At 40.2% G+C, this 27393-nt stretch overlaps 1 protein-coding gene across 1 annotated transcript in view; it reads left to right on the top strand.

The window, feature by feature from the left end:
- SLC25A12 (solute carrier family 25 member 12) overlaps positions 1 to 27393 on the top strand; it is an 81908-nt gene that overhangs the window by 28113 nt on the left and 26402 nt on the right. The window contains exons 5-9 of the mRNA XM_024209945.1: positions 7800 to 7939; positions 10847 to 10993; positions 14334 to 14472; positions 16039 to 16132; positions 16901 to 16985. Coding sequence (XP_024065713.1) covers positions 7800 to 7939; positions 10847 to 10993; positions 14334 to 14472; positions 16039 to 16132; positions 16901 to 16985 — 605 coding nt within the window. The remainder of the gene's footprint in view (positions 1 to 7799; positions 7940 to 10846; positions 10994 to 14333; positions 14473 to 16038; positions 16133 to 16900; positions 16986 to 27393) is intronic.

The following is a 27393-nucleotide window of genomic DNA, read 5'->3' as shown; positions in this document are numbered from 1 at the left end:
GGGAAACGATTAGTAGTCAATACCTAGTTGAACAAGTCACAACCTCATTTAAACCATTCATTCCTGTTTCAATCTTGGCTGTAATAGAAAGAAAACAATTTTTGAGAAAGTATCAGAGGGATAGCCGTGTTAGTCTGGATCTGTAAAAAGCAACAAAGAGTCCTGTGGCACCTTATAGACTAACAGACGTATTGGAGTATAAGCTTTCGTGGGTGAATACCCACCTCGTCAGATTCATGGGGTATTCACCCACGAAAGCTTATGCTCCAATAGGTCTGTTAGTCTATAAGGTGCCACAGGACTCTTTGTTGTTAATTTTTGAGAAAGGGATTTAGCATCCCTAAATGATAAACATGCTAAGGATTTGTGAAATCATAGTTCACCTTTAGAATACTTTCAAGTCAGGACTTTTCCTAGTCAGGTAATTCTAAGACCCTGATTGATGTATTTTTTTTTTTTTTACCTTCATTGATGGTGTCTACTTCACTGATGATAAACCGTCTTAACTTGAAAGAAGTATTTAAAATAAGATATAAAACAAATGCTACAAAACGGAGAGAATTTTACAGATTTTTTTCTATACATTTTTAGTTGAAACTGAAATTGGGTTAGAGCAAAAGTTCATATTGGGTAGTTTTTGCCTTTCTGAGATAACCCAAACAGCTGTGGCTTTGCTTGATGCTAAGCAGATAATCCCCATGCTGGGGGGTAAAAGTGACTGGAACCCATGATTGCCAAGACTGCTTAAAATTTCTCTAGAAGTAGGTATTTGACTGGAAATCAAAGGATTCTTCTTGAACTGTCAACTGAGTAAACTTTAAACTGATCTGGATTGTGTCACTTAACTGGTGTTTACAAGTCCAAGCACTTTCTTCCAATTTTTCACCTTTTCATGCAGAGGCTAAAAGGACAGCCATTCTCTGAAACCATGGAATGTTTTAGTTAAATTTTTAGTTAAATACCTGATTTTTAGTTAAATACCTGAGCTAACTTAAAAGCTTGTAGCTCTGAAGAGCAGAAGAACAGATAAAATAACCAAAATTGTATACTGTTTTACAGTTTTCCTGTTCATGATTTCCCAGTGTTCAGTTTTAAAATTCTTTTGGAGCAAGTTGGAAGGTATTTGGATACCTGAACGCTGACTGATGCAAGGCATTTAAATATTGTTGCTCAGAGCAAAAAAAAAAAAAAGACTATCTCCTAATCTCTTATGAAAGCATTTACAAAAGCTCTGTCTATACTGTTGTAGATGGATGGGATTATTAACCAAATTTCTGATTTAAACCAGTGAATTTACTCCAACAACTGTAATAAATTACTCCTTGGGAAAGAGACAGTTAAATCTTCCTTAAGAGCAAGAAACCGTAGAGGTTTTGAGAGTGTTGGAGGATGGGGAGGGGGTGAGGAAGAGTGAGTGAGAGGTAGTTGAGAACACTTCAGTATAACTGTTTGTTTTCCTATTTTGCCAACCCCAAATGCTCAAAAATCATGAGTCAGGCTCTAAAACTAACTCATGAGATTGGATAAAAAAACCCCAAATTTTAAATACAACACAGCAACGCACCTTCATGTTAAATTTAGTGTACATTTATTACCTAACCTGAGGTTGCTTTCTTAGTGTACATTTATTACCTAACCTGAGGTATCGTAGGTACATGCAGTGAATATGGGAACATGATGGACTCATCAATGCATTTTCGTTATTTATGATAATCCTGGTAGTTCCTGTGAAATTAGAAATGGCACCCTTCCTTTCTTTGGTCCTTCCACATGGTTTTCTGTTTAATCTTTCTTCTATCCCACTACCCTTTCTCCTCTCCAGTCTAACAACTAGAACCACTCAGCATAATCTGTTATCGATCGGTGAGAGGCACCCATTCGGTTTTAATAGTAAACAGTTTAAAATCCAGGGACAGTTCTTGAACCTTCATCGTAGTGTTAATTTACAGAACAGGAGCTCAGCTGCAGAGGAAGCAGTAACTTGTAAGTGTTCATTTACACAAAAATGATTAATTCATTACCTTTGTACCTTGGCCACTACTAATAATGGTCCTGACCTTTTAAAGAGGAATAGAAATATGTTTCCATTCATTTTCGTTCCTTTTTATCCACCCCATGCATCACCCTCTTCCCACTCTCCCGCCTCAACACTAGCAGGTATACTGCTGCATTTGTTACACTTGGGGTATGGCTATACAGCAGATGGGAGGGTGCTTCCCAGAATGGGTAGACAGATATGTGCTAGCTCCGCCTGAGTGATTGTGCTAAAAATAACAGTGTGGCCATAGGCAGTAATGGCAGCAGCTGGGGTGGCTTGCTCATGCTGCTGAAGCCATACAGCTATTTTTAGCATGCTAGTGCATGGCTGTCTACCTGAGCTGGGAAGCCTCCTCCCAGTTGCTATGTAGACATACCTACCATTGGATTCCTTCCTCTGCTACTCCCTAACACACCACCTGCGCAACACCCCCAGGGAGCTTTTCAGACAGACTTTTGTTTGTTATTTGCAAATAACAGCAGGTTTTTGTTTGATTTTTATCCTGAAGGTGGAAGTGTATGAAATAGCAAAAATTGATCATAGCAACACTTTAGAAATGCATTGCTTACATTAATGCTTAGATTTTTAGTGATGGGGACCATAAAAGAACCTGGATAGATAAATAAAATCTCACTTAAAAAACCCCCAACATTGACGTGTTTATGCTCATATTTGTGGAATGGATTTTGCCTGTAACTTTAGTGTGACCTTTTGCTTCATGAGAGGTGATAGGGAGTTACAAGCTCTGCTATGCAGGCTGGCAGAGTGTAGCACTTCTGTGAAAGCTCAATTGTGGATTTTGGGTGGGCTGTACTGGAGGCCTCATAAACTATAAGCATTGCCTATATAAAGTGATGAACTTGTACTTACAGTGAGCCTAAAGTTTCAGGCTCAGTTACAAGCTTTAATACTCCCAGATCTTAAATTTTGGGAGAGGTCAAAAAGAGAAGAGAGAACTCGGAACCCAGGGTTCCCAGCCAGGATCACTTAAAAGGCCTCTTGGATTCTGTGCACTATCCAATGTACCCCGAAAAGTTGAGACAAAGCTGATAACCCCGTCACATGGACATCTTACAGAATGACTCCCTTCTCCTTGTTCCAAGGAAATGTCTTCAATTTTTGATGAAATTTAATTCATTTTAAGTGTTTTTCAATTTAAAGTACAAGCATTTTGTGTAAGACACGTTGGAGTAGCTATCACCCAAGGGCCAAGATGTCCAACAGCCAGTTTTGGCTCTGTGCTTACCCTAGTGTTAAATTGTTGGTGAGGGCTGCTGCCTTTCCTTTTTTTACTGTATGTGCAATAGCATAGTCTGAGTCCTGTAGTTTACATTCTGCCGAAAACATTTAAAATCCAAAAATCTGCAGGCTGATCCTAAATTTGTGATACAACATAGAATTTCCATTGTGTGCATTTCCAGTGGCCTTAGCCATAACTAGAATATGCTAAGCACTATACTAACTTCCATTCTAGCCTAAATTGCTGTACAATTCAGCTTGATTAGCCCTCTGCTCAGTGAAAAGCCAAGATTAAAAGATAAGGACTATTGGAGATTGTCATGATGTAGGTGCAGTGTTAGAGCTACATGGAGCAACTTTCGTTATTCCTGGTTGCAGCTGATATTCCTATTTGTTTACAGTTTAAAAAAATAAAGTACACTATATAAAAGTAAAACAGATATAAATAGAAAACTTTCAGCACTATAGCTCAGATCAAAAGGATTGAGTAGCACTGCTATGATTCTGCAGTAACATAGCCCCTTTCCCCCTTGTGGGTGGGTGAGTTAGGGGGATGATGGTTGTGCTCAGTTGTACATGTGTTCTGTTTGGGTTCTTATACCATGCTCCTCATCTTTGTATCTGCGTGCCTGGAACTCAGAATTGGTATTTAACCTCTTCACCTGAAATTGAATGTTGTCTGAAAAGGACCTTCTTTTGGAGAAAATTTACTGAGCCTCACAGGTGCTGACTTTGGCCCTATCTTCAAAATATTTGAAGGTGGTTGGACAAAATCTGGTATGCGCAGCCTTCAAATAAATGCTGTTCAGATACAGCTATAATTTGCTTTAAATGTTCAGGTGGAAAATTTCTGCGGCAGTCATGTAAACATTTTGTCTAAGCACTTGCCTCTAATTTGGAGGTAGTGAACTGGAATGCTGGAGCTATGGGTTTGTATGTGGCTTTAGGATTATCACTCCTGGGGCTGATGGTAGATTGGATGCATCACAGGGCTGTGCTCTGGCCATGCCATTTGTATGGCAGCCCCCATCCAGGCTGCATCATGGAGCTACATTGATATCTGCCTCGGAGGAGAGTATCTGTCCAGCAAAAGGTAATTCTACCACAGAAAGGTTAGCAAAGACTGGGAAGAGACTTCAGTAAATAAGAAGCACGGATTGATGGGGACAATGAAAAACTTCTATCAAATTGTAATAAAATGGTGTTTTTTACAATTTTTTTTAAAGTTTAGTGAATTGCTGTCTGATCTCTTTCTCATGTGAATGGTTCTATCAGAGATATGAACTGCAAGTAGTTTATCTTTGATAATTTACTGACTTCTGTCTCGGAAAATAAAACGAGTACACGTACCTTAACGTTAGCCGATTTTATCAATTTCTGTTGCTATAAATACTCTGTCAGCTTAGACGTAGAAATGTAAGTACCTGCACCTGCTGTGATAGAACAGATTAAAGAGAAAAATTAGAGCATGGTACAGTGTGACAAATGTGCTGGTGGACATCACTTCATTCACAGTCACCAGAGTCTGACCATACTTCTGAAACCTCCCTTGCCACTGCACTGTTATTAGTTGTACATGAATTTGGGATGATTGCACTTCCCTTTCATGTCAGAAAGGAACTGACAAAACTGGATAAAATAAGAAACCAGTACTTGGCATAGTGTGTCAAGAGGGTAATATTGTCAGGAAATAACAATTCCATCTATTGTGAATGAGTCCCATATTCTAATGCCTCTCCCATGATAGCTGAAGACTCTGTAATATGTTTTTGAGCATTATAGTTATAATTCAAACTGCTAATTGTTTCTATGAATTACTTCTGTAGTGTATTTTGAATGTTATGTACAAAGTCAGTGTGGAACAAAATATAAGATATCAAGTGGGTTACTACCTCCAGCTTCCTGAAAGATATTCAATATATACTAATAATTGTTAGTCCTTTTTGATAGTCCTAAACAAATATCATTAAGGTTGAGCCAGATTTTTAAAAGTATTTAGGCACCTAGCAGGATTTTGAAAAGTACCTAGGTGCCCAACTTCCAAATCAGTGGAAGTTAGGCACCTATTTACATCTTTAGTCACCTAGATAACAGGCCAGATATTTAAAAGTATTTTTTGAGAGCCAGTTATAAAACCTCATAGAAAACATTGAGAGGAGGAAATTCATTCTCAGAGCTATAAGTAGTTTCTGGGGAAAATGCTTAAAGGAAGAGTTATGCAAAGATTGAGGGCTTGTCCTCAGTGCTTAATTCTTATTAAAATAATTGAGAGTTTTATCTGTATGCAGTCCTCTCTTTTAGAAGGAATGTGAATAATTCCATGTGATAAAATCAGTTCCATTTACCTTTAATTTTTCCTTTTAAGTTGCAGACATTTTGAAATAATAGTTGGAGGACTGTGGATAAATATTTTTAATCACCCAATTTTTTCAGCACATTGTTTCTAGACTGTTATTTTTCTTGTTTTTACAGTCAAAAGGAAACTCCAAATACTTACATCACATTTTCATGACAAGATTTGAGCACTTTGCAAAAGCGAACATCAAGATGGGGGAAACAGTCACAAGTTTAGGGTTTATCTACACTACAAACACAATTGGATCAGTGGACCCAGTTACAGCACTAGTGTCCCCTGTCTCAATTACAACATGGTGTCCTTTTGCTAGCACTGCAGGGGACAACACTGACCAGGCTGTATTGGTAATGCATGAAGATCCTAAGTGACTTGACGGGGAGTTCAGTGGTAGGTTGGGGAATAAATCCAGGTCTCCTGGTGTTTGGTCTCTAGCAATAAATAGTAGGTTTATCGCCTCCCATTAAATTAAGAGCTTTGAAACAAGTGCAGCAAAATGTGTTCGACTCATTTCCTTTTGTGCATAATTGTTCTCTTTCTCTCACCCACTGCACCTTAGGAATTTTTGACTACTTACATTTATATCAACCTGGTTTTTATTATTTGACTGCTATTACCTATTCCTGGTAACTTTATTATCATTTTGTCCTCATTTAGCAATCTCTCCTTTAAAATAAATATATAATCCATAATGTGAGGCAAATAATATTACCAAAAACCCAATCTTGTACATTAGTTAATTGATCTGGGACTCTGGCACCTTCCATAGATTTCCATTCGTCCCTCTCTCCTTCCTTCCCACAATGATTTCTCATACACTGAACCAATAAAGCCTCTACAATCATGGATTAGTATTGACTCATGTAAAGAAGACAGCTATAGATCTGAAAAGCATATACTTTAAAACATGAACAAACCAACTGATCACTTAATGTAGAGAAGGGAACGGATTTCCTTCAAAGAAAGTCTGTGATGGAAAAATGGACAAAAGATATTGCAGTCCACATCTGTGAATTTTCCCTTAGAAACGGAGTAGATAACTGTGCTCACAGGGTAAGAGTCCTCTAATAATATACCTCTAATACTATTGATTAATGTAAATTCAAACAACGTTAAATAAGCTCGCTAAGTTGTTAACTGAAAAGAGAAGTAGTCCCATCTTAAAGAAAATATTTTCTCATTTCTCTTTTAACTTAAGCTCTGTGGTGGGCTTTTAAATTAGTTTAGTTTCACAAGCAAATTTAGAATTGATTTTAAAAGTTAGACGTTTTGAGCTGAATTTAGAAAAATATGTGCTAGTCTAATTTGCATGTGTCCAATTTGGGTGAACAAATGTCCAGTTGGCCATTTGCACACATATACCAGACTTGTATGCACATAATATCCCATATAATTTTTTCTGTATCGGGCTTTGTTACTAAGGACAAATATGCTATAGGATTAGGCATTGATTTGTTGTACAGTACACACAATAGAATTCCATACCCTAAAACATGTTTTTCCCCCGCTACTTCATTTAAAAGGTGACATCTTTAATTTCACTTATCTTAAAACATTTTAATAACTGAGACTACCAATCATGTTTTATAGGGTTTGATTTCTGTGTCAGGGCCATATTTTATGACACTATCAGAAGCTTTTAATAAGGTGCTTTCTGCTGAGCTAATGATATGCTTTAGGTGGCATTTCTTATGCCTATCTTCAATAGACATATTCAGGCTAGTGTGAATGTAATAATCAAGTCTCAATCAAACCATACTTAGTATGACAAATATTGCATTAGACAGTGATGTAGGTATTCATGCTTTTGATAAAAGGCTTAATTTGACTCCTTGCAGAAATGGGGAATTACTATTGATTTTTGTTTCAGAGTATAAAGTAGCAGCTATTTATAGTGCACAAGAGAAATTGCTTCTTAATTAAAATTAAATGTGAAATTATTAATTCCATGGCTTTACATAGTAATGTACAAAGTTGAGTATTAAATTCTGTAGTAAATGTGTTCTTACATGTGGCTCTGAATATGCAACTTAGAAATTACTCTAAAGTGACCAGACTACAACACTTTCTAAATGGCCTTATAAAACTTTGCTTGTTTTCTACCAGGAACATTTAGGCAGGGTGAAATATTTTATCCTACAATTCATTTACTTTTTTTCCCCTCCCAAGAAAATGTCAAAGAAATTTTTGGACAGACCATTATTCATCATCATATCCCTTTTAATTGGGATTGTGAGTTTATTCGACTGCATTTTGGACATAACAGGAAGAAGCATCTTACCTACTCGGAGTTTACACAGTTTCTGCAGGTCAGTTATTTATTTTTCTTTCTGTGCATAATTGGCCATCAGCTCCATCACTTGTGCTGCATTAATGCCATTATAAATTAGTTTTATTACATGGTGGTGAGAGATTTGTTGTCCAGATAGACTAATTAGAACACAGCTAAACTATCACTATACCATACCGATTATATAATAAGATCACATACAGTGCATTAGACTTTGGTCCACCACCCTGTTGGAGGGCAGGATTAATTTTGTTTCTAAAACATCCCCTCATTGATGAGTGTGAGTGTCTGGTCCTGCTCCCGTTGGAGTTCAATGGCAAAACTGATTTCAATGGGGAAAGGATTGGGCCCTGAATATCTCCACTAGCTGTTACTCCATAGCTTCCCATGACACTTTGTTATATTGATTAATTTTTCATTTCGCTTCATAAAGTTTTTCCTATTATTTACCCTACATTTCCCATAATACACACTACTTCACCTCAGAAGTTTAAGACCCTTGTGCCACTCATTCTTAATTAAGGCCAAACTCGTAGTAAGCCAGAAGTCTTCCTTTCAGAGGTTTGCTGAAGAATGCTATGGGGAGAGGACTTTAAAAGTATTCACTCCCAGAACCATACTTCAGAGTAGAGGGGGAAAAGGAGTTGTCAGCTATAGAGAGTAAGAGAAAAGGAAAGAAGGAGAATGTGGACAGCTGTGCATTGTAATTAAGGGGAAAAGATTTTGCACATTTAAGTAGGTAATTGAATTCTATATAATTTGAAATGATCAACTCATACTATATTTTTGTTGTGGATTTCTGGCTTTTAGGCCTAAAGAACATTAAAATTTCATAACTGACATGTAATTTCCAGGGCTGGCCTGTGAAATTAAATGGCTTTGTTTTTGGAAATAATCGCAGGAAAGTACAGGGTGTTGAATTGGATTGGTTATATTGCTTCTAATTATAGTTTAGGACATAGATACTGAGGGCATTTTAAAAAATAAAGGGTTTGGTTAGGTAGGTTCTAAAGTCCATGGTGTGTATGGAAGAAAAGCAGTAAAATTTTGGAAGGGAAGTAGGTAGAAGGGCCAGAAGATAGTGATACAAGGAATTGTGGGAATGGCAGTGGAGTGCCATCTAAACTTAAGCCCAGATACCTCTGCTACGCCCACACTGTACAGGGGGTGGTAAGGGAGTGGTTGGTCACAGCTCAGTATACCCTCATAAAAACATGTGAGCTGGGGTTCAGTACATCCCTAGATGTGGGTTTGAGGGCTTTGAGTGTGGATGATAAGGGTTTTGGGCAACAATGCACAGCAAGCCTGCGCTGTTGACATACCTGAGTGACAATTTTTGTTGTGATAACCCAGAGGAGTATCCTGGGCAGCCCCAAGGAAGTTTTCTTATGGGATACAGCAGGGTTCTGTCCAGTGCTTAATTTGTAATGAAAGGTGCCGGGGCTTACGCAATTTTTTTACATTCATAACTGATGCAGCAAGCCCAGAGGTGCCAGGGCTACGAACTGCCAAGCCTAGAAGTGCCAGGGCTCAGCTTTGGCAAGCCCTGACAAATTATCAGGCCTGCTGTTGCATTCAGCTAGCTTAGTCAGTGTCGTGCTGAGATCAGAGTTTGGATGAGGGCAAGCTGATTGCAACTCAAACTTCTAGACAAGATTGAGGTAATACTGGTAGGTTGGGGAAACTAACCAGATGATTTAGTTCAGTGGGTATCAGCTGGAAAATTTTGCATGCCTTTTGTTACTCTGGTTAATAACCTGGGCATATTTTGGATTCCCAGCTGCTTGTAATCTAGACGTCTAGGAATAATGGGAGTTGAGTGTGTGCTTTATTATTATGCATGGCTAGAAGGATGCAGTTTTTTTTATATGGATCTCACTAGAGTGATCCATGCTTTTGTCACTTGGGGATTAGATTTCTGCAATGTGCTTTATATGAGGCTACTCTTTAAATTCATTGTAAACATTAGATGGTATAAAATACAGTGACCCACTTGCAAAGAGATGTTTCTCTCAGGGAGCATGCTAAACTTATATTCTGGAATCTTCACTGGCCTCCAGTTTATTTTCAGGACAATTCAAGGTTCTGATTTTAACCTATAAAACCCTAATTGTGTTCAGTCCTGAATACCTGACAGATCAGCACTCTCCTCATCTCATATAATCATAGGACTGGAAGGGGTCTCAAGAGGTGATCTAGTCCAGTTCCCTGAATTTATGGCAGGACTAAGTATTATCTAGACCAGGGGTGGGCAAACTTTTTGGCCCGATGGCCACATCTGGGTATGGAAATTGTATGGCGAGCAATGAATGCTCACCAAATTGGGGGTTGGGATGCGGGAGCGGGTGAGGGCTCCGGCTGGAGGTGCGAGCTCTGTGGTGGGTCCAGAAATGAGGAGTTCAGTGTGAAGGAGGGGGCTCCGGGCTGGGGCAAGGGGTTGAGGTGTAGCGGGGGTGAGGGCTCTGGCTGGAGATGCGAGCTCTGGGGTGGGGCTGGGGATGAGGGTTTGGGGTGCAGGAGGTGTTCCAGGCTGGGACCAAGGGGTTCGGAGGGCAGGAGGTGGATCAGGGCTGGGGCAGGGGGTTGGGGCGTGGGAAGGGGGGCAGGCTCCAGGTGGCGCTTACCTAAAGCAGCTCCCAGAAGCAGCAGCATGTCCCCCTTCCAGCTCCTACGCGGAGGTGCAGCCAGGCAGTTCTGCACACTGCCCCGTCCGCAGACGCCGCCCCTTCAGCTCCCATTGAGCTGGAGATTTTTGGGATGAATCAGTTTGTCGGGCATTGGTACTAAAACTACTGTTATATTTTTATATAGAGTATAACGTGTGCATGCACACTCTTAGGCAGGTGGATGAAGACAGTGGGAGTTCCATGCACAATGGGTGTACAGAATCATATTCATAATGTGATATTTCTAATTCTTATTTCAGGAGCTACAGTCAGAACATGCAAGACAAGCCTTTGCACTGAAAGACAAAAACAAATCTGGTATGATTACTGGACTGGACTTTAGTGACATCATGGCTACCATTCGTTCACATATGCTTAGTCCGTTCGTGGAAGAAAATCTAGTTTCAGTAAGTGTAAAGAAAATAATATCTTAAATATAAGTGCTATTCAAGTGAGAGTTTGTACCGTAATTTAATTGCTATATGTCTAAAATCCTTAACACACGCCTTATCTTCCTCTTTATTAGCAATACTGACAATGCAGTACCATTCATTGCTCACATAGGGTTTTTATGCAAAATAATTATTATTTCTATAAAAACACTATTAGGGCTGTCGATTAATCACAGTTAACTCATGTGATTAAGTAAAAAAATACCAATTGCGATTAATAGCAGTTTTAATCGCAGTGTTAAACAATAGAATACCAATTGAAATTTATTAAATATTTTGGATGTTTTTCTACATTTTCATATATATTGTATTCTGTGTTGTAATTGAAATCAAAGGGTATATTATTTTTGATTACAAATATTTACATTGTAAAATGATAAAAGAAATAGTATTTTTCAATTCACCTCATATAAGTACTGTAGTGCAGTCTTTGTCGTGAAAGTGCAACTTACAAATGTAGATTTTTCGTTGTTACATAACTGCACTCAAAAACAAAACAATGTAAACTTCAGAGCCTACAGGTCCACTCAGTCCTACTTCTTGTTCAGCCAATTGCTAAGACAAACAAGTTTGTTTACATTTACAAGAGATAATGCTGCCCTCTTCTTATTTACAACGTCACCAGAAAGGGAGAACAGGCATTTGCATGGCACTTTTGTAGCTGGCATTGCAAAGTATTTACCTGCAGATATGCTAAACATTCGTATGCCCCTTCATGGTTTGGCCACCATTCTGGAGGACATGCTTCCATGCTGATGATGATCATTTAAAAAAAATGTGTTAATTAAATTTGTGACTGCTCTTTTATACCTGCGTTCTGCCATATATTTCATGTTATAGCAGTCTCGGATGACGACCCAGCACATGTTGTTCATTTTAAGAATACTATCACTGCAAATTTGACAAAACGCAAAGAAGGTACCAATGTGAGATTTCTAAAGATAGCTACAGCACTCGACTCAAAGTTTAAGAATCTGAAGTGCCTTCCAAAATCTGAGTGGGACACGGTGTGGAGCATGCTTTCAGAAGTCTTAAAAGAGCAACACTCCAATGCAGAAACTACAGAACCCGAACCACCAAAAAAGAAAATCAACCTTCGGCTGGTGGCATCTGACTCCGATAATGAAAATGAACATGCATTGGTCCGCACTGCTTTGGATTGTTATCGAGCAGAACCAGTCATCAACATGTCCCCTGAAATAGTGTTTGAAGCATGAAGGGACATATGAATCTTTAGCGCATCTGGCATGTAAATATCTTGCGACGCCGGCTACAACAGTGCCATGAGAATGCCTGTTCTCTCTTTCAGGTGACATTGTAAGCAAGAAGCGGGCAGCATTATCTCCTGCAAATGTAAACAAACCTGTTTGTCTGAGCGATTGGCTGAACAAGATGTAGGACTGAGTGGACTTGCAGGCTCTAAAGTTTTACAATGTTTTATTTTTGAATGTCATTTTTTATGTACATAATTCTACATTTATAAGTTCAACTTTCATGATAAAGAGATTGCACTATAGTACTTGTATTAGGTGAATTGAAAAATAGTATTTCTTTTGGTTTTTTTACAGTGCAAATACTTGTAATCAAAAATAAATATGAAGTGAGCACTGTTGTAGTGTTTTAATTGAAATCAGTATATTTGAAAATGTAGAAAACATCCAAAATATTTAAATAAATGGTATTCTATTATTGTTTTAACAGTATGATTAATTTTTTAATTGCGTGATTAATCGTGATAACAAAGTACAAATTATTCTGCATTATTGAAAGCAAGATTGTTTGTCATGAATAGCCGAGTATTTTGCTTCTTTGTAAGTGTCAATGAGGTGAGTCACTATAGGTGCACGTTCTTATGGCTGGGCATGTCATAGTAGTGTCGTCTCATTAGATGCCTTCTGCTGACAGCCACTCTAGCCCTGCAGTGGTCTGCTATTCTCGTGACTTGGCCCTCCAGCCAGGGACCGACGTATGGTCCCATCTCTTTTGGGGTAAACAGAGTCCCGTATGTCTGTCGCCCAGCGGCTTTATGTTGGGTCTTCATCCCAGCTACAGGCTTAAGTCCTTTCCAGCCCTTATTTCCAAGGGCCTCCCCACTACTTTTGTCAGTAGGGGAACCCAGGCCCTCCCTGTATTCCAGGTTCCAGCCCAGGGACCTTGTAATAAACAGCTAAGGTCTGCTTGTTTGTATCCACTGCTTCCTACTGTGGCCTGCTTCTAGGCCTTTCCACCAGATCCCAAAAGGAAAAACCTATAGCTCTGGGTGCAAATGACATGTATGAGTCCCTTGCCAGGTTTACATGCCCCTAGGGAGACTCGGGTCTAACTGTGTCTTGTTATCTTTTGGCTCTGGCCAGGCCTTTTTTTTCAGTCAGTTCTGGGGTCGGCCCTGGCCCTCGTCAGGCCTTCCTTCAAGAGGCCTTCTCCTCTTCCCAGTCAACCCCTGCACTGAACATTTCCCCTTTTAAGCCCCTTCAGACTTGGCACTTCTTGCAAGTGAAGCAGGATGGGGCTCATTGCGCCCACAGGTTCTCATTAACCATTTCCCACCTTGTATGGAGTTTGTATACTCTGTCACAGTAAATAAAAATTTGTGCTGAAATTTGCAGTGTAAACAATATTATAACTAGTGACATGAAATATGGCCCAGATCCTGCAAATTCTTACTCTTGTGAGTAGTCCCATTTACTTTAATGGGACTATTCTTGTGAGTCAGAATTTGCCCATCTTTTGGCTCCCTGCTCTTTATAGCCAAGCCTCCAGTCCAGCAAAGAAATTAAGCATATGGTTAATCTTAAGTACATGAGAAGTCCCATTGAAGTCAATGGGGACTACTTATACACTTAAGTGCTTTGCTGGATGGGGGAGGTGTCTTAGTTTGGAAAGTATGGATTTGTGTTGATTTTAGCTTCTAAGGTTAATTAACACTGTTAACTATTGCTATAAATGATGTAAAGATTAACTCCTTCATCTAAAATAAAATATACGCAAATCTAGAACAACGCATTCTACAAAAAAGTTGAACAGTAATTCTACAATTGTTTCCTGATTATTTTTATTGCATCAAAAACCATAGTACCCTGGCTATGTAATAACAACCCCCTCACTGCTATCACTAAAAACAGGATATAACTACTACAATAGAAATATATAGTAATCTTTTCTTGTATGTCCAGATGGATGTTAATTTACAGTAAAGCTCTCTTGGGGTGTCAAGGGGTTTAAGGCTATCAGCTGAACCCTGACCACATATCAGGACCTGTGTTTTATCTTTTTTTTTATTATTTATGTTTTTAAGGTAGCAGGTGGAACTATTTCACATCAGGTCAGCTTCTCCTATTTCAATGCTTTTAATGCCCTGCTGAATAACATGGAACTCGTTAGAAAGATATACAGTATTATAGCAGGTACAAGGAAAGATATTGAAGTCACAAAAGGTAAAATAAATTTACTATATTTTATTAATTTTCAGATCTCTAAAGTGTGTCATTTGATACTGTATATGGGTTAAGACTAGTAAGAGGCTGGTGTAATACGGTGGTTTAGCAGAACTGTGCAAGTATTTCAAGTTTGATTCTGAATGTGGTTCTCCTGCTCAACTCCAGACTTCACAGGCCGGCAGAGGGTTCTAGCTGGCTCATTAAGGGGAAGAGTTGTCAAGGTTCTGACGAGTCTTGACTGGTTCTGATATCCTAGGGATACCACTGCAATGTGGACCTTTTTGTCGTAATGATAGGTGTTTACATGGAGCAGAGAAAAGTCTGGGGAATATAGCAGCTATGGCGGAATGGGTATGCTTTAACAATAACAAAAATTCTTCATCAGAAACTCTCTATGTCCTGTTGGCTGTTCCTGTGTGCTACTGTAGCAACAGTTTTTCACTCTTAAGCTCTTTCCACACAATTTTAGCTGAGTTTGTAACCGTTTAATGGTATGATGTGTGCTAAACATAATTTGTTTCCACACATAATAAGGCTAATACTGTTAGCAAGCATGCAAGTTAACTATGATTCAATCTTGCCAGCGGCCTGGATCAATTGGCTTTCTGTAACCATTTCATAACATAGCTATTTCCCATCTGTGGATGGGACCCACTAACTATATCTGCTGGGTTGACCCCACCCCTTTTCCTACCAGTTCTCATAAAGTAAGACATCTAAGAGTGCATTGCCCCTCCTGTGCTGCTCTGTGTTCATATGCTCTGGGCACCCTCTGTCTTTGGATGGTAGGATGGGACACCTGTCCAGATTCTCCAGTTTGCACTGATACGTCGCTACCTAACTATTTTGGTAGATGTGAATGCACAAACGAAAACTTGTTTGATAGAAACAAAACTTGAAAAACTTGTTTTATAGATGCTACTGAACCATGTTTTCTGTAATTGATCATGGATGTGTTTAGGGTGACCAGACAGCAAATGTGAAAAATTGGGACGGGGTAGGGGGGTAATAGGAGCCTATATAAGAAAAAGACCCAAAAATCGGGACTGTCCCTATAAAATCAGGACATCTGGTCACCCTAGATGTGTTACAAATTGTATTTGTAGTGTGAATAGGCACTTATCCAAACCTGGGAACAATGAGAGCTAGGGGAGGAAGGAACTCTGAAATGATTGTGCTAGTTTTAATGATGTTTGGTTCATCCATAACTTATACCGTTGTCTGCTTTTACAGTAGTTTAGAAAGAAGAGCCCCAAATATTGGGTCTGATCTATGGACTTTGCTGATAGGAGAATTGCTATAGATTTCAATGGGGACTACTTGCATAAGTAAGAGTTGCAAGATCAGATTTACTCTATGATTTAAGCTGCTGTTCTGAAATAGATGTGGTACCAATTCTGGCTCATTTCGTTCTATTTTAGATTTTGCTCCTCATTAGTCTGCCAAGTGATAGATTTAGTTCTTAAGATTTTAATTTTAAAGTTATTTATACACATTTAAAGTGAAAATGTGATAAATGATTCAGGATCAGTTACCTTATTTTCCCCTTCCTCTTAAATCCAGAGGAGTTTGCCCAGGCTGCAATCAAATTTGGACAAGTCACACCGCTGGAAATCGATATTCTCTACCAGCTTGCAGACTTATACAATGCTACAGGGTAATTTATAACCATCATAATCATTCATATTAGTCTTTCCACCCTATTTATATTTACTTTAAAATAGATTTGTTTTACGTATATTTCATTATGGATTATTTGATGACTGCTGGCTGTGCTGGGGGGTGTATAAGTATATGTATAGTGCAGTGAGCAGTCATCAGATAATCAGTATATGGTGTAAAATAACAAAATACACTCCCTGCTTCAAAAAAACTTGTAATACACAGATTGCTAGTGTAAACTTGAAGTGTGAGAGGTGTCTTGACTAGATTGCTGCATGTGAGTTATTATGTGGCACGTGGTGGCTGCTGCATTTACAGAGCACAGACCCTATACTACCAGTATGCAAGGGCCAAAACCTGGGTAATGCTGAGTTCCCTTTATTCCCACTGAGGACAGTGAGAGCAGAAGTGCTTATAACTCCCAAGATTGGATCCTGCAACAGTACTTTGTAAAGTGCTTAGGGATACCTGAAATATAACAAGTAATACACCTCTACCCCGATATAACGCTGTCCTCGGGAGCCAAAAAATCTTACCGCGTTATAGGTGAAACTGCGTTATATCGAACTTGCTTTGATCCGCCGGAGCGCGCAACCCCGCCCCCCCCGGAGCACTGCTTTACTGCGTTATATCCGAATTCGTGTTATATTGGGGTAGCGGTGTATATAAAGCCATAATCTAGTCTGTTGAAGAAAAGGTGCTTGCTGAGGGTTGTTTATGATTTTGACTAACAATGATTTATTTTCCTTGGGCTTGTCTGAAGGCGTTTAACTTTGGCAGATATTGAGAGAATAACACCACTGGCTGAAGGTGCCTTGCCTTACAACTTGGCAGAACTCCAGCGGCAGGTAGGTAGGAGTGATATCATGTGTACAGTCAATTGTGAAAATGCTGAACTGAAGGAAACATTTAGAAGTTGGCAATTTATAAAACTTCTGAATATTTGCATATGAAAAGGAGAACTTTTTGCCTTAAAAAGACTTTTACAAAACTCAAGTCTATGCTTATAGTTTAAAAAAAAGAAAAGAAAATCTGTTCCCAGATTTTACAGATTTTCTTTGCTGTCTTGAACTTAAAGAAAACATGTTGGATCCCTCTGACATTAGTGATGTTTTTGTTGACTAGACACTAGATTTTAAGGAAAGTTCTTATTACATTTTTTTATAATTGACTGAAATTGTAAGACTGTTTTAAAACATTACTTCCTGAAACAAATCTTTCAGTGAGTAGATGCTTATCGTTTTTAATCAAAATATTAGATATTTTTTGTACTAGAGAAAAAAATTACGAAACCGTTTAATCCTTTGATGAACTGTCTATGCATTTGGATTTCCCACTATTGTTAATAAACCAATTAAAAACATATCCACTAACTCCTGAAAATATCTGGAATTTTCTGTTAAAATCCATCCTTAAATAAATACTAGCTTGGAAGTACACTTTGAGTTTTGTTTCTATTTTAGTACACTTCCATATTGAGCTCCATAATAATGCTCTATCTTTATGTTGTGAACATATACAGAATCTATATACAGCATGTAAAGTTGATAAACGTGTTCTCCTTTGAGAGATTAGTTGGAGTAATCATCTTCCATGGTGATTGACTTGGATGGTTTGTTTAGAATGCTCACTGAATCTTGCTAATGTTATTTGATACTCATTAGCTCTTGTGATTTACATAGCAAGAGAAGAATCCTGTTTGTGTGGGGCTGATGAAAAATGTAGAATTGGAGGATGGAAACATAGCTTCAGAATGTTAACTCTTTACTTCACCTGAGATCTTTCTTCATAGATTTGTGGGTTTCCTTTCATGGAAGTTTTATATACTTTAGATGTAGGTGTTTTTACAAGTCAAGGCTCTGTGTCCTGTGTGGCACGTTACACTCAAACCATGCAGTTAGGAACCCTTAAATTTACATTTGTTTCAAATTTGAAGGTTATTTTTCACAACCATGAAAGGTAGACTCTTAGGGTGAGATATTCAAAAGCGCTCATCTTATATTTAGGCACTTACATGAAATGGTCTGAGGACTTTCAATGGTGGTAGTTGGGTACTGAGCACTTTTGAAAAATATGGCCCTTATGTTTTTAAAAATGAAAGCCTAGATTCTGAGGGCCTGTCTTTACTGCTGTGATAAATGAAGCGGGGAGGGGGATAGCTCCCTTTTATGGATACCCAGCCAGACAGTTAGCTATAAAATTCCTCTTACTAGCTGTTCTCTACTTGCTTTACCTGTAAAGGGTTAACAAGCCCACAGGTAAAAGGAAAGGAGTGGGCACCTGACCAAAAGAGCCAATGGGAGGGCTAGAACTTTTTAAAATGGGGAAAAAGCTTCCCTTTGTCTCTCTGTTGTGTTCTCCGGGAAAGAGGGGAACAAGGAGCAGTTATGCTATGAGAAGCTTTAAGCCAGGTATGATCAGAAATCATCAGATCATACCTAGAATTGCTTATTTGGAACTCCCAAATGTGTAAGTAGATTAGGAATGTTTAGAAAGACGCGATTAGGTTTATTTCTGTTTATTTCTTGGCTTGTGGACTCCTCTGTGCTAACCCCAGATGCTTTTGTTTTGCTTGTAACCTTTAAGCTGAATCTCGAGAGCTATCTTGATGCTTCATTTTTGTAATTGTTTCTTTTAAGATCTAGCAAAAAGCCTAAGTTCCAAATGTATTTCCTTTCTTTTTGTTTTTAACAAATTTTACCTTTTTTTAAGAACAGGATTGTATTTTTGTTTCCCTAAGAGGTTTGTGCATATGTTGTTTAATTAGCTGGTGGCAACAGCTGATTTCCTTTGTTTTTTTTCCTCAGCTCTTCCCCGGGGTTGGGGGGGGGAAGGGCTTGAGGGTACCCCACAGGAAGGAATTCCCAAGTGTTCCTTCCTGGGTTCTCAAAAGGGGGTGGGTTTTTTTTGCATTTGGGTGGTGGCAGCATCTACCCATCCAAGATCAGAGAGAAGCTGTGACCTTGGGAGTTTAATACCAGCCTGGAGTGGCCAGTATTAATGTTTAAAATCCTTGTGGGCCCCCACCTTCTGCACTCGAAGTGCCAGAGTGGGGAATCAGCCTTGACAACTGCCCTGAACCCAACTCCCATGCGCATACAAAAATCTGTAGCTTGAATTAAGTGATGTTTTAAACTTGAGCTAGATGGCTTGTCCAAGGTATGGGTTGAAGTGAATGCTGATGATGCTCGAGCTAGTAATGCAGTGGGATCTTGGGGCATGTCTACACTACAAACTTTTGCCACTACAAGTTATGGCAGCATAATATCACTTGTGTACTTGCATATTTGGCTCCTTGTCTTAGCGCTGCATGTACTCACCAGGAGTGCTTGTTTTGATGGACAGTGCAGTACATCATGGGTAGGTATCCCAGTGTGCAACTCACCACCATCCAGCACACTGTTTTTTGGGAAGTTTGGCAATGCATGGTGGGGCAGAAACAAGTTGTGCATGGGCGACTGGGACTGCGAGGTCAAGTTTCCATCCGGATACTTTCTCCACAACATAATTTCATCTCTATCCTATAATTTTCATGCCTATTTTGAGAATCCCACAAACCCACATGAGACTTGTCACTTTCTGCCATCTCTGACAGAAGCATGGAGCCTGAACAGCTCTTCGCTATTGTCATGAGCATTGCAGGCACAAGACACATGATTAAGGTTAAGATTTTGTCACAGTTATTTTTAGTAAAAGTCACGGACAGGTCACAGGCAATAAACAAAAATTCATGGAAGCATGTGACCTGTCCTTGACTCTTACTAAAAATAATTGGGGGGGCTGATGGGGGATGACTGAAGCCTGAGTAAGGTGGGAATGAGAGCCTGAGCCTTGCTGCGGGAGGGGGTGAAGGTTCCAGCACCCACCCTGGATGACATTTCTGTGGCCCCTGCCATAGCCCCCACGGCTTGGACCTCTGGGGTCCGTGCCTCCCACAGAGGCTTGAGAGCTCCAGGTCCCCCTGCCACCCACAGTGGCTGGGAGCTGCGGGCCTGCTCCCTCCCCACCGGTGGCAGCTAAGAGCTGTGGCCCCAGCCCCATAGCAGCTGAGAGCTCCAGGGTCCCCCCGCTGACTGACAGCTTTGGCCTCTCCACGCCAGAGCTGAAGCAGAAAATGTCATAGAGGTCCTGGTGCATCTCCCTCTCCTGTTCCTGCTGCAACTCCTGGGCCTTTCTTCTTCTGCTTTTTCCTTCTCCGTACAGTCTGTAATATTAATCTTCCAGGCCCTCTGCTCATAAGAACATAAGAACGGCCATACTGGGTCAGACCAAAGGTCCATCTAGCCCAGTATCCTGTCTACCGACAGTGGCCAGTGCCAGGTGCCCCAGAGGGAGTGAACCTAACAGGTAATGATCAAGTGATCTCTCTCCTGCTATCCATCTCCACCCTCTGACAAATAGAGTCTAGGGACACCATTCCTTACCCATCCTGGCTAATAGCCATTAATGGACTTAACCTCCATGAATTTATCCAGTTCTCTTTTAAACACTGTTATAGTCCTAGCCTTCACAACCTCTTCAGGTAAGGAGTTCCACAAGTTGACTGTGCGCTGTGTGAAGAAGAACTTCCTTTTATTTGTTTTAAACCTGCTGCCTATTAATTTCATTTGGTGACCCCTAGTTCTTGTATTATGGGAATAAGTAAATAACTTTTCCTTATCTACTTTCTCCACATCACTCATAATTTTATATACCTCTATCATATTCCCCCTTAGTCTCCTCTTTTCCAAGCTGAAAAGTCCTAGCCTCTTTAATCTCACAGTCTTTAATGCATCACAGTCTGATGCAGCACTGGCTTGCAGGATTTCGCTGAACATGTCATCCTGAGTCCTCTTCTTTCTTCTTATCTGGCTCAGATGTTCCATCGGTCTGGAGTGAGAACCCTTCAAAGCCCCAACAGCAGCAGCTACAGATAAAACACTCAGAGGTACCATTGTCCACATAGTCACAATGGAAAGTGAATGTTAAGGTTCAGAACCCCCTTTCCTTGTTCTGCTAAAGTTTTAAATGAGACATGCTTATCGACACTTCTGCTGGGATTGCTTGTATACTGTGTCACACACAGCACCAGTCTTATGGCCTGCCAGGGGTGAGGAAAATGAGGGGGGAATTGCTTGGTTGCATGAAACTATGAGTACAGGGAAATGGCACTGAATACTGGTACTATTTTCCACAGTCAGTGGTGATTTTAGCTGATATCTCATTCCTGAGGGTAACAAAGGCACAGAGAGCACAGCTGCTGCTGCTGCCCCGAAGCTGCCCGGGCCTGTATGCTGCTAGCTTGTATATGGCAGTGGTGCTGCTGAAGTTATCACCGAGTGGCATGGGTAAGTGTCCTACTGCAGAGGAAGAAATAAGGTTACCATCCTTAGAAGCCTTTGGGAGAGGATTGCAGAGTACCTTCATAAAAGTTTCATCAAGATTTCTCAGGAGGATTCAAAGGACATCCCTGTCTATATAAACAAACTGCGCCGAATGGCATCCTCTGCCTAACTGTACAGGGGAGTGAAAAGTGGATAACTCTACCGCTCTTTGTTGTACTGCTACCTCTTCTAGTACAAGTAAATATATGAAAAGTCAATAGCTGTGTCCACTATAATAGGAAATAAATGTACAGTCTTACTCAAGGTTCCTTCCTCTGCATCGGTCTTGACTGCAGGGACTGACTGGACTGCTGTGGAGTCACTAACAGATCCTGGCTAACCACATAGCTGGAGCCCCGCCCCCACCACTTGCATGTCTCCCATTCTCCTCCTTCTCCTCCTGAACCTCTCTGTTCATGCCAAGGGCCGGTGACTTAGACTTCTCTGAGGTATCCATGGTGGTGTGCAGGATGGTGGTGGGGTCTCTGCTAAGTAGGGCATGCAACTCTTTGCAAAAGCAGCAGGTCTGTGGCTCAGCACTCAATCAACTGTTGGTCTTCCTGCCTTCTGGTATGTCTGCCGCAGGTTTTTCGCTTTCACGGAGCACAGCCACTGATCTGTGTTATACCTGTTCTCCCACATCCCCTGTGAGGTCTGCTCATAGATGTCCACATTACTATGGCTGATCCATAGCTGTGCCTGCACAGACTCTTCTCCCCATAAGCCAAGGAGATCCAAGATCTCCTGTCTACACCAGGCTGGAGCGCATCTGGTGTGTATATCTGGCCTGCTCAGCTGGGCAGTTATGCACAACAATGGAGAGCTGCTAGGTGTGCTTGCCAAGGTGGACAACCAGGAAAAGGCATTTCAAAAATTCACAGGGTTTTAAAGGGAGCAGGCCTTCTGGTCTCCCTGACCCCTGGGCAGTGGAGTTCACAACTGTGACTGGAGCGGTCAGTGTCAGTCATTGTGGGACATCTGCTAGAGGACTGTTAGGGTCAACATAGATAACGCAATGTCTATATTTGCGTTGTGTCAACCTCGGTACATCAACTATGGCTCAACACTGCTCAGGTCTTACTATGTCGGCGAAATGGAGAACTTACATCAGTGGGAGACAAATTTAAGTGTAGACAAATGCTTAACTAGGTCAACACAAAGCGGCTTATGTTGACCTAACTTTGTAGTGTATACCAGGCCTCAGCTACTTTGTGCTGCTAGTACTGTCACGCTCTGCATCTCCAGTGTTTTTGCAGTGCTGTCACTCAAGCTAGGCTAACTTTGCAGTGAAGAGAAGCCCTGAAACACAATGCAGCAAATTCAGAAAGAAGGACATATATGTGGCAGATTAAATGATTACATAATCATGCTGCCCTGACTGTGATTGTTTACATTGAATACTAACTGTGCTCAGAGCTGGAAAAAAAAATGCGGTACTTGAGCCTAAATGTTACTGTGATACGTTTTATTTATACTTTCAGTCTATAACGTGTATATATAGAACGTCTATTTCTTTCTAGAAATATGGAGCTGTACCTTTAAAAGTAAGTCTCAAGAAGGTACAGCTAAATCCAGTGTTACCCTGAACTGTTGCCTTCTGCCCAAAGGATGTCTCCACATCCTTTTTCCTTGTTATGTAAAACAGAGATAAATTCTTCAGCTTCTTTATGTGCACAGACACCCATGGTCTGTATTTCTGGCTTAAGTGCTCAGTGGATTACTATCATTTCCCTTTTCTAGGTCCCCACTTTCTGAAAATTTGAGTGATTTAGCTACTATCTATCCTTTAATCTACCTTTGGAATTTTTAGAGTGCCTGTCACCACAGTGTCTACGGCTGTGTCTACACTGACAAAGATGGAACCCTAATTCTCCATCATTGTGCAGTGGTGTACCTCCACTCGTGATAGGAAGGGTGGAATATGTACTGAGTAGAGATAATTAATATGGTGGTTAAAAACACCTGAGCCTTGTCTATCATACAGCTTACACCATTTTTACCATGTTTGGAACTGTGAATTGGGGCATCCTATTTTTGCCATCCTATATAAAAGACCCAAGAACTGGTGCAGAAAGTGAGAACTGAGAAAGATATATTACTAGTTTCTTCAAGTAGCCAGGATGGATGTGTCAAATGCATGCAATGCTGTATAGCTTTCTGCCAGATGAAAAAGAGATGACCCCAGAAATGTGTCCCAGTGACACTGCATTACTGAGCGAGCAGAGCTTTCCTCTCCAGGATGCACAGTATGTTGAATGTCTACCTAGTCTAGTGACCATGTGGGTTACCATCTCCAAAAACACAAAGACTTCCCTGAAATCTCAAGAGCTTTAAGAGTAATTAAGGACTTTATAAAGCCCCTTGCTTGAACTCCTCAGCTCAGTTGGGTTAAAGTACCGTATGTGTTTTGGAAACAGATTTCTTTGAATTCACAAGAAAGACTATGGAAGTCCAAGGCTTGGATTAGTCCCTGAGGAAATCTTAAACCTATTCAGCTGCTGTGGTTGAGAGGTTGTCCCATGGAGGGTATGGTCTTGAGCAGAGTGATTTATGATGAAACTGTGCACAACCTGTGGCTCATCATATACATTTTGGTCACCTTCTGTGAAGTGGAGTTGAGCAGAATCAGTTTCTGGAGGGTTCGTCCCTGTTTCTGTTTTGTTTAAATTCTTATGGGTATTGTGATGGGGCAAGGCCAGATGGCTACAGTAAAGTAGTGAGGAACAGGTATGTAAGCCCCAGGCTAAACAAATCCCTGGTACCATGGTAACCAAATGGCAGTTGCTCCAGGTTAATCAAGACACCTGGGGCCAATTAAGATCCTTCTAGAAGGCAGGAGAGACAGCTAGATTGATTGGGACACCTGAAGCCAATCAAGGACTGGCTGGAACTAGTTAAAAGCCTCTCAGTTAGTCAGTGCGGTGTGGGTGTCAGGAGCTATAGGAGGGAGCTGTGCTGTTGGAGGAACGAAGTAGTACGAAGCCGTATCAGGTGCAAGGAAGGAGGCCCTGAGGTAATTGTGAAGAAGATATGGAGTGGGGGGCTGCTGTGGGGAAGTAGCCCAGGGAATTGTACATGCCCTATTTCCAAAAAGTCAGCTTTCGTAGCTGCTAAGTTTATGGTCCCTGGGCTGGAGCCCGGAGTAGAGGGCGGGCCCGGGCTCCCCCCCTCCCCGCCCTGATTAATCACTGATACTGGGAGACAACAGAGACTGTGTGAGGGAGAGTTGTTTCTCCTCACCTCCCTTGCTGGCTTATGATGAAAATGGCTCAGTAGACTGTGACCCTTGCCTCTAGAGAGAGAAGGGCTATGTGGAGGGTCACAGTGAGCCTCTGAGGCTAGCAAAAATCCGTCAGGAAATGCAGGACCCACGGAGTCAAGGACAGAACTTTGTCACAGTATATACCTACCTGAGCTGATGTAATAGGAGTCTACAAAAGTTACGTACAGGTAATGCTTTATTTTGTAGACCTTTGTGGCAATCCATTCCCTCTTTCCTTGTCTGCAGAAATCTGTTTCTATTAATCTGGACTGATAAAAAGGACTTTGAGAAATACTGTACTATCAAAAACATGCATTGCATTTTATGGTGTCATATTTGATTTTCATTAGTGCCTTCAGACAGAATGCTGTAGCTTTTCCTTGGTCAGAATTATTTTTTGTAACTCACCTATGTGGTAAAAGGAGTGTGGAGAGAAAAAAAAAGTTTTGCTCACCGAGGACTGTTCTCTTTCCTTTCTTGATGTAGCATCATCGTCCTCCATTCAGAATGCTGTTGCAAAGATCATTTTCTTAACCTGTCACTTTGTTATCCCTGTCCTTGCAGCCCTCCACTGCCTCCCCCTTCACTAGTGCATGAAACATAAGCTGTTTGTATTCACTATCAAGATCTTGAATCTCACCTCTGATCAGACTATGATACCAGCCTCCATTGTCTACTTACTGATTTTGCAGATAAGCACTTTTGTGCTTTCTCCCATGCTGTCCCTCATGCTTGGGAGGGGCTCCCCATAAATATCCTGAAAGCTATCTCATTGTCCACTTTCAGAACCCGCCTGAAAACTCTCCTTTGTCATGATGTCTACAATACACTTGACAATGGTTAGGCTGCTGGTGTGCTGAGATCACTGCCTATTGTGCTGACCAGTAATGTCTCACTGTTTCCTTGTGAGTCTGTCTGTCTGTATCCCTCTGTTATCTCTTGTCTTATACTTAGACTACCACAACACTGCATAATCTTTCTCGCCAACAGAAGTCAATCCAATAAAAGATATTACTTTACCCGCCTTGTCTCTCTCATACTTAGATTGTAAACTCTTTGGGGCAGGGATCATCTTTTTTGTTCTGTGTTTAAACAGTGCCTAGCACAATGGAGTCCTGGTCCATGACTAGTGTTCCTAGGCACTGTGGTAATAATAATAAGCACAGAATGTATATTCCTTCCACCTTCCCACTTTTGGAATAAGACATTATTAATCCTGCCTATTCTGCTCCATTTTAAAACATGCAGATTAGAAGGAATAGTCACTTAATTTTCTTTGTTCCTGAATCAGCGGGGGGTGAACTTTGATCTCCATTGGACTTTATTATCTTATTGTATTCTATGATCTATTCTGTGGAGGATATGTTATCAAATCCTAGAGAAGGATAAGAAATTCTGTGAGGTCTAAAAAGTATCTACCTTGCAAGGGAGCTATGCTTGGGAAGAGAAAGAGAGATGTTTCTACAGTGACTCTAAATGACCCCTAAATTCTGTTTTTTTTTTTATAAAAAATTAATGAAATGTAATGTAGAAAAATCAATGTAAATATCTCTTCAGTAAATCTAGCATGAATGAAACTTAGGGCTTGTCTACACTACTACATAGTGCAGACTATGAGGGTGTGAGTTGCGCTTAAACTGCCCTGTGTGAATGTTCCTGGCAAGAACGAAAAGGTACCAAGTTTGTGTGCAGATCTTTGTGCTCTGCAGTTCACACCCCTGTAGTCAGCACTACAGCTCAGTGTAGACATAACTTGTCAGACATGTTTGCTGATTATTTGATTAATGTAAGAGTTTGTCTATAGTGCAAAGAAAGGTGTCTTCTGAACTAGGGTAAAAATAGAAATGAAGACCTGGCAACTTGGCTTTTAACTCAAGTTAGCTGCTCAAGTTCAACTCCATGCTCCCCATAGGCTTTAGCTTGAGTTAAAAGCTGAGTTGCTGTGTCTTCACTGCTATTTTAACCCAAGTTAGCTAACCCATGTTAAAAACTCTCCTTTTTTTCAGTGTTGACATATCTTAAGACTTTTTTAAACCTAGCAGTTGAATATCAGTATACAGTGGTTAGATGGGGATGACAGCTTCAGTAATTTTCTGTTTATAAATATGCATGATCTGAAAGCTATAGCATTAATTATATTTATTTACATTTGAACACAAGTGAACCACAAACTAGTGAACACTCATTTAATAGGATGAAAGTGACTTTTGTTTCACAAAGAATTTGAGTATTAACATCCAAATTTAAGTCTGAGTATAATGCTTTGATTTTGCTAAAACTCTGATGCTTACAAGGAAGAGACTAGCTTTAAAAGACTAAAGAGAAGCAAGTGTGAAGACAGAAGAAAACTGTGCAGGGATAAAAGAACTAGTCCTTTTTTGAAGTCTTTTAGGAGTTCATTGCTTTTATCTATTTTTATCGACATAAATCGAGACACCATTTTACTCTGGGATTTATTTTAGTGTTGCTTTTTTCAGTATGAATTTTTTTGAGATTCATGAGGAAATTCTGCAGATTTATCTTTCTTTTCCATGGCACCCATCAGGAAAATATATTTCTGATCTTAACTAAAGATTTTTCTTCTGATGTAATCTTATGGGTTTTTTTAATCCATGCGCACAGTTGATAAAT

Source organism: Terrapene carolina, unplaced genomic scaffold (genome assembly GCF_002925995.2).
Source record: "Terrapene carolina triunguis isolate 2854851 unplaced genomic scaffold, T_m_triunguis-2.0 Scaffold62, whole genome shotgun sequence".
NCBI lineage: Eukaryota > Metazoa > Chordata > Testudines > Emydidae > Terrapene > Terrapene triunguis.
The sequence above is the reverse complement of the archived record's forward strand: the minus strand, read 5'-3'. Positions and strand labels throughout refer to the sequence as shown.